The sequence below is a fragment of the Ambystoma mexicanum genome, chromosome 3q, assembly GCF_040938575.1.
Source record: "Ambystoma mexicanum isolate Mex_15411 chromosome 3q, UKY_AmexF1_1, whole genome shotgun sequence".
Classification (NCBI taxonomy): domain Eukaryota; kingdom Metazoa; phylum Chordata; class Amphibia; order Caudata; family Ambystomatidae; genus Ambystoma; species Ambystoma mexicanum.
The window spans coordinates 1,250,110,739-1,250,128,552 of NC_090926.1; the positions used below are offsets into that span (position 1 = coordinate 1,250,110,739).

Consider the following 17,814-nt stretch of genomic DNA (forward strand, 5'->3'; position numbering starts at 1 on the left):
GCCCTCTAGCAGCGAATTCACTGTAGAGCAGGAATTTGATCAAGAGAAGGAGCTGATCACTGCCGTAAATCAGACCGCTGGGCCTCGGCCGTCCACCTATTCTTTTCTTAGCTTACCTAGCGACGACGCGGGACCTACTTTAAATGACGCTAGCACAATGATCAGTGCGAGTTCTCCAGTGAGTGTCACCACGAATCTGTTCACAGAGGGCTCGCATGAAGAAATCGTATACACGAATGCGAACAACTTTAGCATTCAACATAACTTTTCCAATTCAAGTCTGCACGGCTGTGACCGAAATTGCGTTCTTAATCTGGAGAATGGCACAATGGGCGAGCTAGAGGCACGTAATTCAATGCCCGCAAGCAGAGACTCCCTTGGGGTAGTGAACAACGTCCTGCAGAATTTAACGCTCTTGAATAAAATGTGCGCTAATAAGACACCCAAAGAGCCGAATCTTTCAGCCCAACCGAAAGTAAAATCTGCAGTTAAACGTGATAACAGCCAGCTGTTGGGAGCAATTTCTGATATATGGCCTGACTCGTGCTACAAACGGTTAAAATCAACCGATCAGTCCCTAAAGGCCGACTTGAGGCACGAGACATCTGAAATACACTTGTCTTCCCAAAAAAGACTTGCCTCCTCCAAATGGAAGTCCGATGGAGCCATTGATGAATCCGGTGGCAATGACCACTCCTCCCACAATGACTCCACAGATTCTTCATTAATGGAACGCCCATTTCCGAAAATTCGTCGTGAGAAGGAGCTTCATGTGGCCAGTCCTTCTGAGCCTCAACCCAATTCATCTTGTATAACTCTGCCGACGATGCCTTCATCAACGGAATTACAAGCCCTTTTTATGGCCTCTTCGTCGATCTCATTGGCCCCGTTCATGAAACTGTACGAAAACATACATGAAGCCACTAAGGACTTAACAACGGTGGTCGCAATGATGAGCTCAAAACTAACTCAAATAGAAAAAACTTGCGACCGCTCGTATGTCGAGCAACACGAGTGCCTTAAAAGACTGGAAGGAGCGTTTGTCTTGCTAAACGAGAGCAAGAAAACCGACTCATCTGATAAAAGATTGTTCGCCGAAGTGGCGCGAGAGACCCTTGCCCTATTTAAACATGACATTAAAACTGTAGGCGAGCGGTCGTCTGAAGAGCGCCCATGTAGTAAGTTCCCTAGCACGAAAGTTAAACCTCAGGTTGAACAAGTCTTTACTAAAGCAGCAAAACAACAGCATTCTCCATTGGACGCTGTCTCTAACCAAGATCCTCTTTCCTCTCAGTCGTCTCAAGCAATGCATAATACCCTAACGGAAGTGGATCTTGTTTCGACTCCTGTAAAGGCCCTTGGAGTCCCCTATGTCTCAGGGCTTCCGATTATCTTACCTACTTCATCCACTGGTCCTTGCTTATCGGCAAGTTTGCCTGCATCAAACAGTGTCAATTTGTCCTTTAATACAGTATTCGAGCAGGCCAGAGGCGCCGCCAATAAGGCCTCCGTTGACCCCCAAACGGCGTCTCCTTCGGGCATTGATACTGTAACTGAAACAACTACCGAAGTTGCGAGTATCTCCGCAAATGAAGGTCAACCCAAGGTCTTTTCCACTTTTACACGATCCTCCAGTGTCACAGGGAAGTTGGCAACCTCGCCTTTAAAATCAAACCACGCTTTAACCAGCAAGAAACCTAAGAACCAAAAGCCAAAGAAAAACGTCTCAAATGGATCTCAGAAATTTTTACGAAATATAAAAATGGCACAAGCCTTTTCTAGTGTCTCGGCCAAAACTTCAACGTCTCAAGTCCCTGCATCGAGTAACACCTTAACATCACAAAAAAATGCTCATTTGATTTCAGCTAAACAACCTCAAATAAAGAATACCACGCCGTCTGAGGACGGCCTAACTGAAATCCTGGATTTTTCAACTTATGACGATTCAGAACTCGTAGAGTTAGAACCTGTCTTACCGACAAGCTTTGATGTGCCCCAAATCACTGTGCCATTACCCAAAGTGGTTTTGACTCAAGGTATGGAGACGCCTGTATCATTATTGGATAAAGTTGCTTCAAAGCCTGTGATAACGAAGCAGCCTTGCACAAAGGAGGCTATTGGTAAAAATCCTACTCTTAAACACAAATCTCACGAAAGACACTGTGAATTGATTGAAGCCTGTGATAATTCGATTACTATGTGTCCGCCAGTAGGCAGCCCTGTGTTTATGACCGTGGCCGATAAACAAAACCTTTGTATTGCTCAGGCGCAAAGCAGTAGACCAAGGGGATCCTTGGCATCGTCATGCCCCTTGATCAAAACAGACAAGAACAAGGAGCCTGAAAAGTCTCAGCTGGAACCTGTTGTGAATGATCCCCTAGAAAGTTATTGAAGAAGCTTAAAAGAATTGGTGGGTGATAGACGTTCCCAAATTTCACACGACAAGGGCCTAAAATCAGCGCCGAATAAAGTGTGTGTATACAAACTGGCAATCGAGAGCTTGAATCCAAATGCGAATCTGATTTTGAATCGTAGAACGGTTCTTCAATTACTTCACCTTGTACCAAGCCTACGTGCAATTTCCTCGAATGACATTAAAGTCGCGGAGTTTCCAGCTGAAGGCACTAATGATAAGGTGTTGCTTCACTTTTCATCGAACCTTCTGATTACGTCAATATTAGAAGAAAACGTGGCATTGTTTTCATTAGGCTTTGACGTCTATAAACTGAACGACTCTGATGAACCGCGACAAAACTCCAGTGAGGTCGTCAACAATAGAAAGGAAGTTCCTTTGTTTGCCACTGCAGCACCAACAGCATTGAAAGAAGTGCCAACAAGGACATTGGAAGGGTCGCTTCATTCGACAAACACCTGCACTCAAAGTCTCAAGCAATCACCGTGCCGGCCAAGGAATCCTCTTTTTCGATCTAGCGAGGCTTCCGCTAAAAGCGACGGCTCCAACGCTCAGATAAGAATAACAATTAAAAGAAAGGATTCTTTCAATGGATCCTTCAATGAGCGCCTGCACTCGATAACATCTGCAGCTGAAAATCAAGAATGGAATTGGCTTGCTGGGGCTTTAAATATTAAGAAGAGCCAATAATGCCAGGTCTCAAAAGCCCCTACCATCTGCTCTGTAGCCTCCTGGAATACTCGAGGGTTCCTGCACCTGTTTAACACACCTTGGTTAGAAAACCTCCAAATCGTGTGTCTTCAGGAAACCTGGCTAAGTGATCTACCACTCATAGCGGACTTTGAGTCGGTATTAAATCCGGCCATAAAAGCTAGGTTGGGTCGCCCCATGTCAGGACTCTTAACGATGGTCAGAAGAAGTTCTGGCTGGCGTGTCTTGAAGTCTGTTAATCATTCTCCATATATTCAGGAAACCATCATTGAGAATTCAGGAAGACGAGATTTGAAGAAGGACACAATTGTAATTCTGAACGTATATTGGAACCACCTACGCGCCGGTAAAATGGAGTTCATGGATCTGATAACCGGTGTAATTGATCATCTGATGGAAACCACAGACTCTCCAAAGATTCTTCTGTGCGGGGACTTAAACATCGATCTATGTAAGGACCCACAGTTAGTTCATAATTCACTGGCACATGCTTGGGCAACTGAAATGAAGCTACGTAATTTTCAGATGCTGAATGGCAACACGTGCGGCGATTTACCATCTAGGCAAACATGGCATCGGATGGACTCATCCTCAACAATCGACTATATGTTCGCATCCGAAGCCTTGCATCCGAGGATTCAATCATTGAGGATTTGTGTAAAAGACCAGAGCGACCACAACATGTTGCTCATGGTATTTGTATCAAACAGCTTCATTCAAAGACCAAAATGGCCTCATAATCTCGTGGTCGAATCTAATAGGGTTCGCCTAAGATTAGAAGAGAGTGAAGTCAAGGGGGTGATGCTCCAGTATTGTCATCTGAGCGCAGACCTGGAATATGAACATCTCTTGACACAATTCAAAACGGCAAAAGCGGGTTCCAAAAACTCCAACATGGTTCGTGTCCACCATTTTGATATTGAGATATTGACGCAAAAACGAATGATGCGCACTGCCATAAGGAGAGCTAAGGCTCTTGATATGAACATTCGTAAACTAGAAACAAAGGCGGCAAAGCAAAAATACAAAAATTGGCTGAAAATGCACAAATATATACAAGTACAAAATGATGCAGAACAGATGTTAAACACTCTGAAAAACAAAAACACGAGCGATTTTTGGAGAATCATTAACAACTTTCAGGCTCCTCAATTGGCACTACAGTCCAGCATGGTTTCCGAAGAAACCTGGATTAATCACCTCGAGGACTTATATAAAGCCAATATCCCTGAGATTACCATCTTGGGATCGACCGCGATACCATGGAATTTGACGTTTCCAAAAGAAGAGATAGTGTCTATCATAAATAAAGCAAAAAAATCAAGAGCCCCTGGACCGGATGGGCTTTCCAATTTCACCATTAAACAGCCTGAGCTATGGGCGTCCATATGCGTATCCCTATTTGATAGGATCTGTAAATCTCAAAAAACTCAGAAATCCTGGAAATCTGCTGTGATTGTCCCAATATTCAAGAAAGGAGACAGAACTTGCCCAAAGAGCTATCGTCCTGTGGCTTTACTCGACAGTTTGGGGAAAATTTATGCCACAATGTTACAACACAAACTGGTAAAATGGGCAATTGAGACTAACCACGTAGACCAAAGGCAATCAGGTTTCGTAAAGCAAGTGGGCTGTTCTCTAAACTTGCTAGTGCTAAATCTGTTGAAAATGGAAGCATTAAAATCTAAATCTAAGACCTACTTGGCCTTTATCGACTTCTCTTGCGCCTTCGATACCATTGACAGAGCCCGCTTGTGGGCAAAACTGCAAAGTTGGGGATGTCCAGTCGACTTAATGGCAGCAATACGCGAACTGCACTCTGAAACCTCCATAAAAATCCGGTTGGATCAAGCTGGAAACGTATCAACCCCAATCAAGACCTACAAAGGGGTGAAGCAAGGCTGTCCTTTAACAGCTGCAATATTCAGTTTATATATATCCGATATTGGACTGGCAATCAATGATGTAAGATCTTTTCCGCCGAAGATTGGAAAGACCTGCTTAAGCTGGCTGCTATATGCCGACGATCTTGTTATTATGGATCTAACTCCCGTAGGTTTACAGAGGAAATTGAATGCAGTTGCACAATATGTTGCATCAAACCACTTGGTAATAAACACAAGAAAGTGTGAAATTATGGTGTTAAAAAATCTTAACAGTGGAAGTCGAAACTCGAAAAACCATCCAAGATGGTATTTGGGTAAGGAGGCTATTCAGACATCTCAGAACGTAAAATATCTTGGAATGTTACTAAATTCATCAGTCAACGACGGCCCTTGGAAGTCTGAAAATAAAAGTAAATGCAAACAATTGGCCAGTCAAGCAGTCATCATACGGAATAAATATGGGAAATTTTCACTAAAACCGGTACTTGCCTTTTATCATCAGAAGGTAATCCCAGTATTATTATATGGCGCAGAAAACGCCTTGGGCTGTAGTGCTGACATATGGTCTTCGCTGGAGCACTGCTTTTGGTCAAAGGTACTGGCGCTGCCTAGGGGCATTGCAACAGCTTGTGTGAGGTATGAACTTTCACTTATCTCGTTACACGCAAGGGTTTGCTGGGCCCTAATAAGTTTATTTCGGAAATCACGCCAGCGTGATCACATTCCACAATTTGATATCTTTCACGATCCATCTCCGGCAAACAGCATGGTATCATTATGGTCGAAAAGATGTGAAGATATCTTAAGAAATTATGGGATTAGCATGGACCAGCTGCATAACGACCCGAACGCTGCCAAATTAAAAATCTGGCGCGCAGATTGGGAACAAACTTGTACGCAACGCAGCACAGCTTCCATGATGAAGGACATCCCGCTCGAGACAAGGCCTTTTAATGTTTTGCAACGTTACATTGAATTATTTCCAGACCCACAGGCTCGAAGAGTGTTTATGCTGATGCGGTTGAATGCATTTAAAACCCGTGAACGGCTGATGTCTTGGCGTTCAAACAAAGTTGAATCCTTGATGTGTAGAATATGTTCCAAAGACAAGGAAACCTTAAAGCACTTGGTCCTATTTTGCACTAACCTCCGCTCTGAAAGGACAATCCATCTGGCCCCTTGGGGAGCAATCTATCCCTCCCGTTGTGCGGACGATTGGTGGGCCTATATGTTTCAAGGATGTGACAGGAAGCTGATATTACCATTAACCCGATTTCTGATGGTAATTGAAAATCGACTGAACTCATTGTCAGTGGAAGCTCAAGGAGATCAATGTCTTGCATAGTTGGCTGTGTTCTTGGCAGGAGTATTGCTAAGTGATTGCTAAGGGATGGCTAAGGGATTGTCAATGGACAGTTCTTTTCCTGATGAAGTGTACTATTGTGTGTTTGTTTGTAAAATATTTTTAAAGGTTTGTAATAAACCGATAAAAAAAAAAAAAAAACTCTTATTAGCCTCGCGGCCCTGCGGCCTTGTCCTTTCACGTTCAGGCAACAATATTATCAGTCGAGCTGTGTAAGCAGAAAATGTGCTGCGAAGCAATTTGAAGAGAAAGCAATGAGCAATTGTTAGAAAACAAAATGGCGATCCTTTTTACATCAAAATGGCCGTTCATTGGTAATCTCGGAAACCTTTATTTCTACCGTATCGTGCATGAGACAGTTGGCCTTCGGCCACCAAAATATGTTTGCTGTCAATCATGAGAGGTATCCATTTTTCTAGACTGACACTAAGGTCGTCATCAATGTTTACCTCAACGGCACCGTCTTGGTCCAAGGCCCTCAGGACAACCTCCTCCTCTTTGACAGAAACTGCCCGCACCATATCAACTTCCTTCCCTCTCCCGCATCTCCCCTCTTCGGCTTCCTTCCCTCCGCCACTACTCTGGAACCCTCTTCCTCCTCCTTGGCTTCCTTGCCCCCGCTCCTACCTCTCCTGCCCCCCTTGGGCTCCTTCTACACCTCCGCAGAGAGTACCTCAGATTTGTACCCTTTCCCGGAACTCTTTCAAGGATGGCATCCTTCTCCACCTCGCCACTTCTAACTCTCGCTCACCCGTCAAACACTCCTCTCACATCCGCTGTCTCCTGGAAGAACTCGCCTTGACATCCTTGGTCTCACTGAGACATGGTTCACAGCTGGCTCTGTCGCAAGCTTTTACACTCTCTATCCCAATGGCTACACAATCCTCTATGCACCCAGATCCAACCGGGCCGGTGCGGGTGTAGCCCTGATCTTCCCGGAGTGAATTCCTGCCTCTGTCCGTACGCAGTCCTACTCCTCCCTTGAATGCCTGGTCCGTAGGCTCTCTTTCTGTCCTAACCACTCAAAGTGGCTACTATCTACCGACCACCTGGTCATATCTCCCCCTTCCTCTCCGAGTGGGCTGACTTCTCTTCCGCCCTCTTGGCCTCAACCACTCAACTCCTCCTCGGAGACATCAGCAACCACCTGGATGCCTCCTGTCCTGCCACTGGCCTCCTTCATGACCTTTGCAACGCTCTCTCCATCTCCATTCTTCCCTCTGGCCTGACTCACTCTGCAGGGCACACTCTCAATGTTCTGATCTCCTCTGACATCCCCCTGTCACACCCTCTCACCACTCTCTTGGAGTGACCACTTTCTCCTCTCCTCTTTCTCTTTCCACCCCTCGGGCCAAGCCTACCCCCACACTGCCACTCACTGTCTGTCATTCAGCCCATGAAACGTGTGTCAATTGAGGCTTTCAACGCCTCTTTCTCCTCCCCTCCTGCACCTCTGGCTGACTCACCCTGACGCAGCCCTTCCATGCTCCACTCTGCTATCTCTGACACTCTTGATGCACTTTCCCCTGTCATGAGGATCGGCCTCAAGCCTCAAGCCAAGTACAGCTCCTGGTTTGACTCAGATCTCGTCACCCTTAAACGCAAGTGTAGGGTGGCTGAGAGGAAATAGTTTGTATCTTGTACATCCTCTGACAATATGGCCTGCCGCCTACTCCAAAGGCAATACTGACTCTGTGTCCTCACTAAGAAGATAGCCTACATACAAGACCGTGTCTCTGTGGCATCTAACAACTCGGCCGAACTGTTGAAAATCTGCAAGGAGCTGGTCAATCCTGCCGCAGTCTCTACCTCTCCTGTTCCGTCCCAGGCCCTCTTTACAGCCCTGGCTTCTCACTTCAGCTCTAAAACCCACGGACATCCTGTCCACCCTCTCTGCCTCTCCTGCTTCTCCCCCCAGTCTCACCTCTTCCTCCGGCCCCCCTGCTGCCACCCCCGTGCCCTTCTCTGCTTCTCCTCTCTTCTCTTAACTGGTTTTAAAGGGGCACTGTTGCCTTTTTTCATGATTTGGATTTGTACATTGCCTTAAATGAACAATCTGTTTCTCCTGTGCCTTTGCCAAGCCTCTGAAGGGCCCAGTGGCCAACAGTGGTTGATGTCGGGCAGAAGACCAGTCTTGTGTCCTCAACTCTGTATCTGCCTTCTATGGTACAAGGACAGTTTGGGATGTTTTCAGTGCTCCAGCCTAATGTCTCTCAGTTCTGCTCCTGTCTGACAAATGGTGAGTGGACTTGCAGTGTGTTAGGGAGAAAGTTCATTTTAGTGCTTCATTCCTCCAACCTTGGCGACCCCCAGCTCTTTTGCTGGACTTTAGGACTTTTTAATTTTAACCCTCGAGTTAGTGATCCCTTTTTCTCACTCTCTTATGTGTTTTGACCTGATTTGGATCATGTGTTTCCTTTATTTTTGGAGTCTGACAAACTCCATAGGCATCTACTTTTTGTATGGTGACACACTGCTCCTTCAGTACATTGTCACAGAGACATTGTTTAGATTTATCATAAGGTTTAAAAACCTTTACTTGTGCAAACTACTGTTCCCAAGAATAGTAAAGTGAAATTGACTTTACTTAGCTCTTCTCTTTATGGGTCCAGCACACACCAACCTATGTGGAGTGCTGGGGGTTACCTAGTAGCCCCTTATCCTACCTACTCATGTACATTTTTTTGTTACCCTCACTACTTTAAATGGCTGGCGGCAGTGGTTTACTTTTCCGACCATTGTGCTTTTGTACCGCAGGCTGAATCCTCCGCTGCAGTATTGCACCCATGGGTGACCATTTTGTCAAAATGGCCCTGGTCTTTTTCTTCGACATTTTCTGTTTGAGGTCCTTCTTGGGTTTTACTCTGCGCGACAAGCTAAGTATGAGCGCTTTGTTTTACCTTTGGCAGGCTTCAGTACTGAAACCCGACATTGGCTCCAGTCTGGAATGGCAGGAAGTGAGGGAGGTTCCCAAAACTCCCCTGTCCTTCGTCTTTAGGAATGCCTGAATACACCCCGTTAGGAAAGATTGTATGCAGTACCCTGTGGGAGACTGCACCAGCCTTGTCCTCTTGGCAATAGTTTACCCAACCATTGGTGTAAGCATGTACTACACACGTTGGTAGAGGGACTGAACAGCCAGGCTTATCTTCAGAGGGGTCAATGTGAGCTGTAAGGTTGTGACACAGAGTTTCACAATGACAGTTATTCAAATAAACACAAACAAGGTTTCTTGATTAAACAATTATTAATTTAACAGTCAGTTGAATAAGCCTTCTTTAGAAGGGAGCAATCATATAACACAAAATATACTTCAATAAATACACACTCTGTTTCACTAAATCAGTTGATACCCATTGGTGATGGCACACAGACACTTCCTACACCCTCAGGTGACTTAAAGACACTGTGGACATTGATTATATCAGAAGGAAAAGTTTTAGAGAGAGAAAACAATGCTTAACAGATATTCTTAAGCCGGTAAGTACTTTTAGAACCCTCCAATGCTAAGTAATGTTACCCTTTGCTGGGGGAAAGGCAAAGCACAAAGTCAGAGGTAGGAAGAGACTTTCAGGGAGCCAGGACAGCCAATGTTAGTTGAGCAAAAGTGTAGGTGAAAAGTCTGGCACAATGTTTTAGAAATGTTTATAGAAAATGAAATCACTCTAGAGCCACAAGCTGGAAGGCTTCTGAGGGGCAAAGCTGCAAGCAACTCTGCAAGGGCAACCAAGACCAGTCTCAACTGAGAGCTAGCAAGGATACACAACAAGCGGTAAATCCTGTTAGTTTTATAGTACCTTTGGGTTGAAGAAAACTGGATCCAGCTTGCTTCTGTTCCTGTGTAGGTCTGCAGATCCTGTGTACCTGTGCCTCAGTCGTGGGGACAAGAGGGAGGACGTCTGAGGACTCCTGCACTACGAATGGAAGGTTTGGCAGCAGCAATGGGCAAACTTCAGATCAGCGGCACTTTGCGGTTTCAGCTCCTCGCGGCTCTCGCAAACAGAACCACTGCGGTTCTCGGATACCTTAATGCACTTTCCTCGCCGCTGAGGTCCAGCACTCTGTGTTAGGCAGAATTGCATGCAGTACCCTCTGGAACCACCACATACAATTAGGACTACTGGTGTAAGCAAAACCAACCTTTGGTATAAGTCTGTGCTACACAGTTTGTGGTAGCGAGCGGAGCAGCCAGGCTTATCTCAAGAGGGAATGTGAGCAGTACAAGAGGTTACGCAGAGGTCTTAAAAATCACAGTGATTCAAGTAGACACTTACACTCAAGGTTTCTTGGTTAAACACTTATTAATTCATTACACAATCATTTGGAAAACATTCACTAGAAGGAGGCAACTTAATATTATACACAAATATACTTCAATACCAAACCAATACGTTTGAGTAAATTAGGCTCCCCTGAAATAGGAGCAAAATGGTATTTCAGTTACTTTCAATGAGAATAAAAAGGCACAAGTTAATAGAATAGATCACAAATACTTTCTTAGGCAGTGCAAATAGTTTCAGTTCACTAGAAGACTTGATTCAGTTCAATAGGTCTAGGCCAAAGTCAATGGACTTGTGTCTTGGATAGGAAAGAGCAGTTCTTGTAGTAAACGGTAAAGTCTTTGCCAATATTCTCTGAAGTAGTTTGTACGAAAAAGAATCGTATGTTGGGTCACAAGCTGATTAGGCCTGCAAGTTCGGAAAGTTCCACAAACTTTCACCGCGAGAAATGCGTTTCTCAATCGGGTTGGCACAGTACCTTAATATGAAGCAAAAGATGCAGCTGAAGATGTTGGTTCCTGGAAGTTCCTGCAGATCTCATTGTTCCTGAGCCTCAGTCGTGGGAACAGGAGGGAGGACGTCGGTCGACTCCTGCACTGCTCGGAAAACGCGGACAAAATGGAGTCCCTTCAGTTCGTGTAGCTGTCGTCAAGCACACAAGGTGGTGTCCTTCCCACTAGTAAATTCTTACCAGCTCCAAGAATGGTATCCAGATGGCTTACGAGTTGATTGAGTTGGTGGGACCAAAGGAAGAAGTCGTCCTTGAAGGGGCTTCTCTGTCGAGATGAACTTGGCAATTCGGACCTGCAGCAGGGCTTCACCGGCCAAACCAACGGTGCAGGAGTTGCAGCAGCTGTCCTCTTCCAGCTCGTCTTCGGTTCTTTCGTTCCAGTGGTGGACTCTGCTTTCCAGTCCAAGAGACTCGCCTTTTAAACTGTTTTCTCCCATTCATTCCAGCCTAGCTGCCACTCACCCAGCTGGGTGGCTGTCCTTGCCGGACAGTCAATCAGCCAATTACGCCAGAGTGCATTTGGGTCTCCTAGCACCTCCCTCACTTCCTGCCCACCCCAGACACTCGGACGCCAGAGGCAGTCTTCAGTCCTGAAGCCCACCAAAGGCATAGAAACAAAGGGACCGAACCTGGTTTGGCGCGCAGACACAAACTCTAGAAGGACCTTTCCAAAAAGAAATGGTCAAAAAAGAAGACCGGGACCGGTTTAAACAAAGGGGTTTAAGGCGCCATCTTGAAAAACATGGCTCCCGCAATTTCTTGCTACCAGTGTTCGCGGTCGGGACAAATCATGGTAGTTTGTTGTAAAACCACTGCCACCAGCCATTTCGATAGAAATGGGTAGCATTTGACTGCTACACGAGTTTCTAGACACAGGGGATACTATGTAACCCCTCCAGCACTCTATAGGATGATTGTGTGTGCTGGGTCTAGGCATTTAAAAAGACTAGTAAAGCCAATTTAACCTTACATTCTCTGGGAAGTAGTGGTTTATCCCAGAGAAGGTGTTTAAACTCTGGGACAGCCTAAAGGCTTCCCTGTGTCACTGCACTGAGGGTGCTGTGTGACACAAATAAAAAAAGATGATGCCTATGGAGTTGTTTAAAACTCCATAACCAAAGAAAAGAAACACAGAAAACAAACAGAATTAACAAGTACAGAGTCCCAAAGTTCAGCAAAAGAGATGGGCTTCTCTAAGGTAGAGAGGAATTAGCACATTTTGAGAATCCTCCCTAACACTCTGTTGAGGTGGCTCAGGCTTGGTCAGTCTTGCTTCATGGGAGTCCGGAGGATCTTCCTGGAGCTCGGGTCTGACTTAAAAGTGATGCACTCAATTTGGTGTTCCTCTCGCTGGCGATCGGTTTCTGCGGCAGCAGTGGAAGTATAGCCTGCTTCGAGAGCATGTTCAGATGAGTTCACTTTGGTGTTGATTGGTCTCACCAACCCAAGGCGAGAAGTCGTCGGTTTCAGGGCTTCTCTAATCAAGTCGAATTTGGAGCTTCAGCAATGCAGCCGGGCTTCACCGCGGAAACCAATGCTCCAGGAGCGGCAGCAAGCGTCTCTTCCAACTTCTTCTTCGGATTCCTTCGTCTGGTGGTCCACTCTGCCTTCCAAGCAGAAAGCTGTGCCTTTTATTATGCAGGTTTCTCCCATTCATTTGCAGCCTAGCTGTCACTTTCACAGCAGGGTGGCTGTCCTCTAAGCAGCCAATCACCTTTGGGTGCATTCCTGTAACCAAGGGGATTAAGCACAGGGAGTTTCGGGCACCTTCCTCATTTCCTGCCCCTGCCAGACACGCTGGAGCCAGAGGCAGGCTTCACCAGTGAATCACACCAAAGACAAAACAAACAAATGGCCCAAACCTGGTTTGGCGCACAGAGTAAATCTCAAGAAGGACCTTTCCAACAAGAAATGGTAAAAACACACAATGGTAGTTAAAAGTAAACCACTGCCACCAGCCAGTAATTGTAGAAAAGATAACATAAAAATGTTAAATGCCAAACTAGACAAAGGTGACTAAATAACCCCTCCTGCACCCTATTGTAAGATAGTGGGTCTAGAAAGTTACAAAATGTAAGTAAAGTCAATTTCACTTCACTGCTCTTGAAAACAGTAGTTTCACCAAGATAAGGTATTTAAACCTTTGGGAAATCCAAGACTTCCCTGTGCCACTGCACTGAAGGTGCCTTGTGTCACAATGTAAAGATGATGCCTCTGGAGTTTGGCAGACTCCAAAGTCAAAAAGAAACAGAGTCCAAATCACAGAAAAATACACGAGAGAGAGGGAAAAAGGTCTCACTCTCTCCAGGTTAGAAATGAAAAGTCCCAAAGTCCAGCAAAAAGCTGGGGGTCTCCAAGTTAGAAGGGAATTAGCACATTTCTGAGAATTCTCCCTAACACACCTTGTCCTGATTTGCTGGCTGACCGTCCTTTCAGGACAACCACCCTGCTGTTTGAGTGACAGCCAGGCTGTGCATGAATGGGAGAAACCTCCTTAAAAGGTGAGGGTTTTGGAACTAGAGGCAGAGTCGACCACTGGGAAGAACACCCGACGAAGAAACCCGTGAAAGAAGCTTGCTGCATCGTCCTGGACCTTTGAATTGCCCAGTGAAGCCCCTCTGCTGTGCTGAAATTCCTTTTTCTGATCGACAAGAGAAGCTGCGGAAGGGACGACTTCTTCCCATGGGTTAGTGGGACCAACTAACCCCAAGACGAACTCCACTGGACCACCTTCTCCAACTGGCTGTACTTCTTTGCTGCTGCAGGAACTGAGTGCTAGGGGTCGAGAAATCCATAGTCGATTGCAACGACTGCAAGCTGGCCAGAAGCTCCAGGAGTCTCCAAAGTACCCTCCAGAAGCAGGACGACCAGAGCTTGAGTCACCTCACCAGAGTGCAGGACTCAAGGAGTGAAGGAAGCCCAACCGGTGCAAAGGGCCACTAATCTGAAAAGAGCCTGTAGCTGCTGCCGACCTCCGAATTGCTGCGGCAGGAGTCCTCCAGACGTCCTCCCTCTTCTCCCCATGACTGAGGCTTAGGAACCCAGGATCTGCATCACTGCAACCAGACAGAAGCCAGCTGGACCACTCTTCTTCTAACCAAAGGAACTGTTCCGACTTGGGGTACTTACCTCAGTGTCTTTAGCTTTGCTCTTCTGAGTTGACACTTGCAGTGGCTACTTTTGCTAGAGTTGATTTCTGCTCTTCCCTTCACAAGTGTAACAGCTTGTGACCCTACAGTGATTTTTCTTCAACAAACTCTCTAACTTTGTGCAAGAATCTAAGAAGTGCCTCTGCTCCATAGACTGTGTTCCAAATGTCTTTGGCTGTGCTGGCTCCCTTTGTCCACTTGACTTTGATATTTACTGTCCCTCTTAGGTGATAAATTGATTTTAAACTATTATTGCTGGGAAAGGTTTTTGTCTAGACGCCATTGAAAGATTTAAATGCTAACATGCTCTGAGAACCTCTTTAACCTTTTAACTTCCCTTAACCTTTCCTTTCTACAAACCTCAGAATCTACAAAGTGTACTAGTGATATATATATATATATATATATATATATACACACACGATTACTGTCCTAGTTAGTGAAGTCTTCTCAGGGTGTAGGAAGTGTGTAAAAATCATCTCTAACGAGTATCTACTAGCTTTGTGTTGATTCTGGAATACTATTTTAAAGTATATTTGATTGTTACATATATTGCTCTTTTTAAAGAACGCTTATTTAAAAATTGATGTTAAATAAATAACTATAACACGAACCTTGCGTGTAAGGGTCACCTGGCTACTTGTATTTGCGAATTTCGTTGCTACAGCTCTACAGCTCACATTTACCCCTCTTGAGATAAGCCTGGCTGCTCAGTCACACTACCAACTTGTGTAGTACAGGCCTATACCAAAAGGTGGGTTACCTAATACCAAGAAGACAAGTGCTGTGTAGCCTTCCACACGGTTACTACCTCAATTCCTGCCTAACACAGTGAAGAGTGCATTTCACTGGCCTTGATGCTGAATCTGGGCTCCGTGGCAGCAGATGTCTGCCCAAGCGGGTGTTTCCTGTACAGTGCCCCAATTCACTGGCCCAGCAGGTATAAGAGAAGAAAGAATCCTCACAGTATTCACCAACAGGTAGATTTTCCTGTGGGTTTAGGGATGGGGTCTGGAGGTAGAGTGGGATTTGTGAAGAAGACTGGGATTTCCCAAGCCAGGACACTGCTGGGTATCTCATTCTACTGGCCAGAGGACTCTGGTAGGCCTACTCTACTGGCCCCAGTCCTCCGTGAGCTTCTGGAATGGGTTCAGCTCACTGACTTCATCACATAAAGTGGATCCTGGGAGGAAAGGGTGGGGAAAACAGTAAATGGGGAACAGCACAAGGCAGCCTTAAATGCCTCTTCAGTATGTACTGATATGTATATATACATATGCAGTCCACTGGTGACAGTGCTGGAGGATGATTCAGTGTGAGTGGAATTAGGACTCTAGGGCCTTCCTGTGAACAAAAGTAGTACTAAAAAGAAATCTTGAAGCCATTCACTACTGGAAGGCTTAATTAAATGCCCCAATGGCTTCAGAAACTTTAACGTGGTGGCTTAGTACCCTGTGAGGCTACCTGGGCAGAGGTAATATGATCCCATTTTTTCCCTGGGTGTGTTTTCTCACTACTCATCAGAGTAGTAGCTACTCACTCCTGAGCAGCAGGAGCAACATGGCTATCTGGGGTTTAGTAAAGTCCTCTCAACTGCCAGTTTGTTTTGTGGCAGCAATAGGTATTTGCTTGCATGAGCTCTGACCTGTCGCTCTGACTCTGAGCTCAGAAAGGCTTCCCTGAATTTATAGAATCCACTTTTATCTGTGTGGGAGTGTTGCAAGACATCTAAATGCACCTCCCTTTGTGTGCACCACGACTGGCCCCCGCAGGTTGACAGGCAGCAATATGTTTTGAAAGGTGCATGGATTATGATCTAAAGCTTAAGTCACTCCCAGCAAGTGTAAGAGTGTATGTGGGTTTGTGGGGTGGAGGTGTGGGTGTGGGTGGGTGGAGACCCAGTGCACTGTCTCAAGTAGACTACATGGAAAACTTTCTGAAGTAGTTGGAAGAAATCAATGTGGCGGAGGATCCCGGTAGGAGCATCGTCTGGGATTCATGATCCGCCTGAAAGCAGGACTCTGCTCATTCCCTACCAGTGGAAAACCGTTTCAGGTAATTGCTTCCCTTGATCCTGTTGGAATAGTCTGATTCCCTTTCTGCAGCCTTTGTGCAGTTCCCTGAAGCTCTTGGACATTGTACTTCAGACACAGACGTGGGTGCCCACTGTTCCGCTGGAGATCAGACGGTGTTGTTTCTGCTGTCTTCAAGTACTACATCAACTCTAAATTCATCGGGCTGGATCCTGCTGCTCTTCATCCTAGCAGGGGGGAGGGGTCCCACTATTGGTCTGTCGTTCTATGCTACTTCCTGGCCAGTACATCCACGGACCTGTCCTAAATAGTCAACAGTGGGATAGGTGGTGGCTTTTTTTCGGCCCACTGACATGAGGGTTGCCTCCCCAGAGCCCTCTGACATAATCTGCTTCGCTGGTACTGTTTGATCCATGTGCTTGGAACTTTAACTGCAACCTTTGGAAAACCCAATGCTTGAGCTCGCCCATCCTCTCCTTATCCCCCTGGTCCTTTTCATAGAATTCCAGGAGCCTTGTGTACTCCTTTGGGCACCCACTCCAACTCTTGGAGTCAGCTATGCAATCTTCCTTCAAGCGTCTCATGTTTGCCGTCTGGTCTCTGTCTCCTTTGGTAGGGTCCCTCATTATGCCAGCCTAAAGAATGTCTTCTCTGCACCTCCTTAAATAACTTGGAAACACGTTTCCTTCTTTTGCCTATAACTGGCAACTGCCTATTGACATTATCCCTTTTAGTTAAGTGCCCATAAAACCCAATCACAATTTTTCGAAAGTACCTAAGCATTTATGGGGGAAGAAGTGGACATTTGTGATACTTAAAAGCCTAGCAGATGTTTTTTAGTCCATAGCAGAGGTATAGGCAAACATGTAGATGGGAGGTTGTCCTCCGAGTCCTTTTGGAAGGTGAGTCGAGTGGTTCTGCTCGGGGCCCATGGTCTTGATACGGTTTTGTTCTGCTTTCCTTGGTGGTGTACATATGTCTTTATCTTAAGTGTGCTCATCTTTGGCTTTTTTGAGAATGCAAAGACCGATAGTAAGTGCTGTGTCCTCTTTCACTTTCTCACCTTAGAGCGCAAAGGAACATGGAACGAGCGCAAGAGGAAGATGTTGGAAAGCAGTGGTGCTGCAGATGAGATGTGTAGCTTCTCCACCTTCAGGCCAGCTACCCTAACTGTTACCAACTTCTTCAAGCAGGTAAGCAGCGTTCTGATACCCTCACGCCTTCATCCACCTATCCCTTTTGCACCTTGATTTCCTACTATAATTATTTCCACAATCTGTCTTTCTCTCTCCTGCTGCTTTCTCTCATTATACCTTTTCTCTCTCCTATTAGTTGGTATTTCTCGAATTTTGCTTTCCTTGTGCACCCCCACTTTTTTCCCCCCTTTCCTTTTCTTTCATCTTTGTTTCTAGGTCCAATAGTTTCCTTCAAATATTCATCTGATCTGCCCTTATATATTGCCATGTCC

The 17,814-nt window shown here is 45.7% G+C and overlaps 1 protein-coding gene across 6 annotated transcripts in view; it reads left to right on the forward strand.

The window, feature by feature from the left end:
- The window catches only part of DOCK6 (dedicator of cytokinesis 6), a 1,219,180-nt gene that overhangs the window by 279,439 nt on the left and 921,927 nt on the right, over nt 1-17,814 (forward strand). For all 6 annotated transcript variants that reach the window (XM_069604231.1, XM_069604230.1, XM_069604232.1 and 3 more), the window contains exon 12: nt 17,415-17,539. In XM_069604231.1, the coding sequence (XP_069460332.1) occupies nt 17,415-17,539 (125 nt within the window). The remainder of the gene's footprint in view (nt 1-17,414; nt 17,540-17,814) is intronic.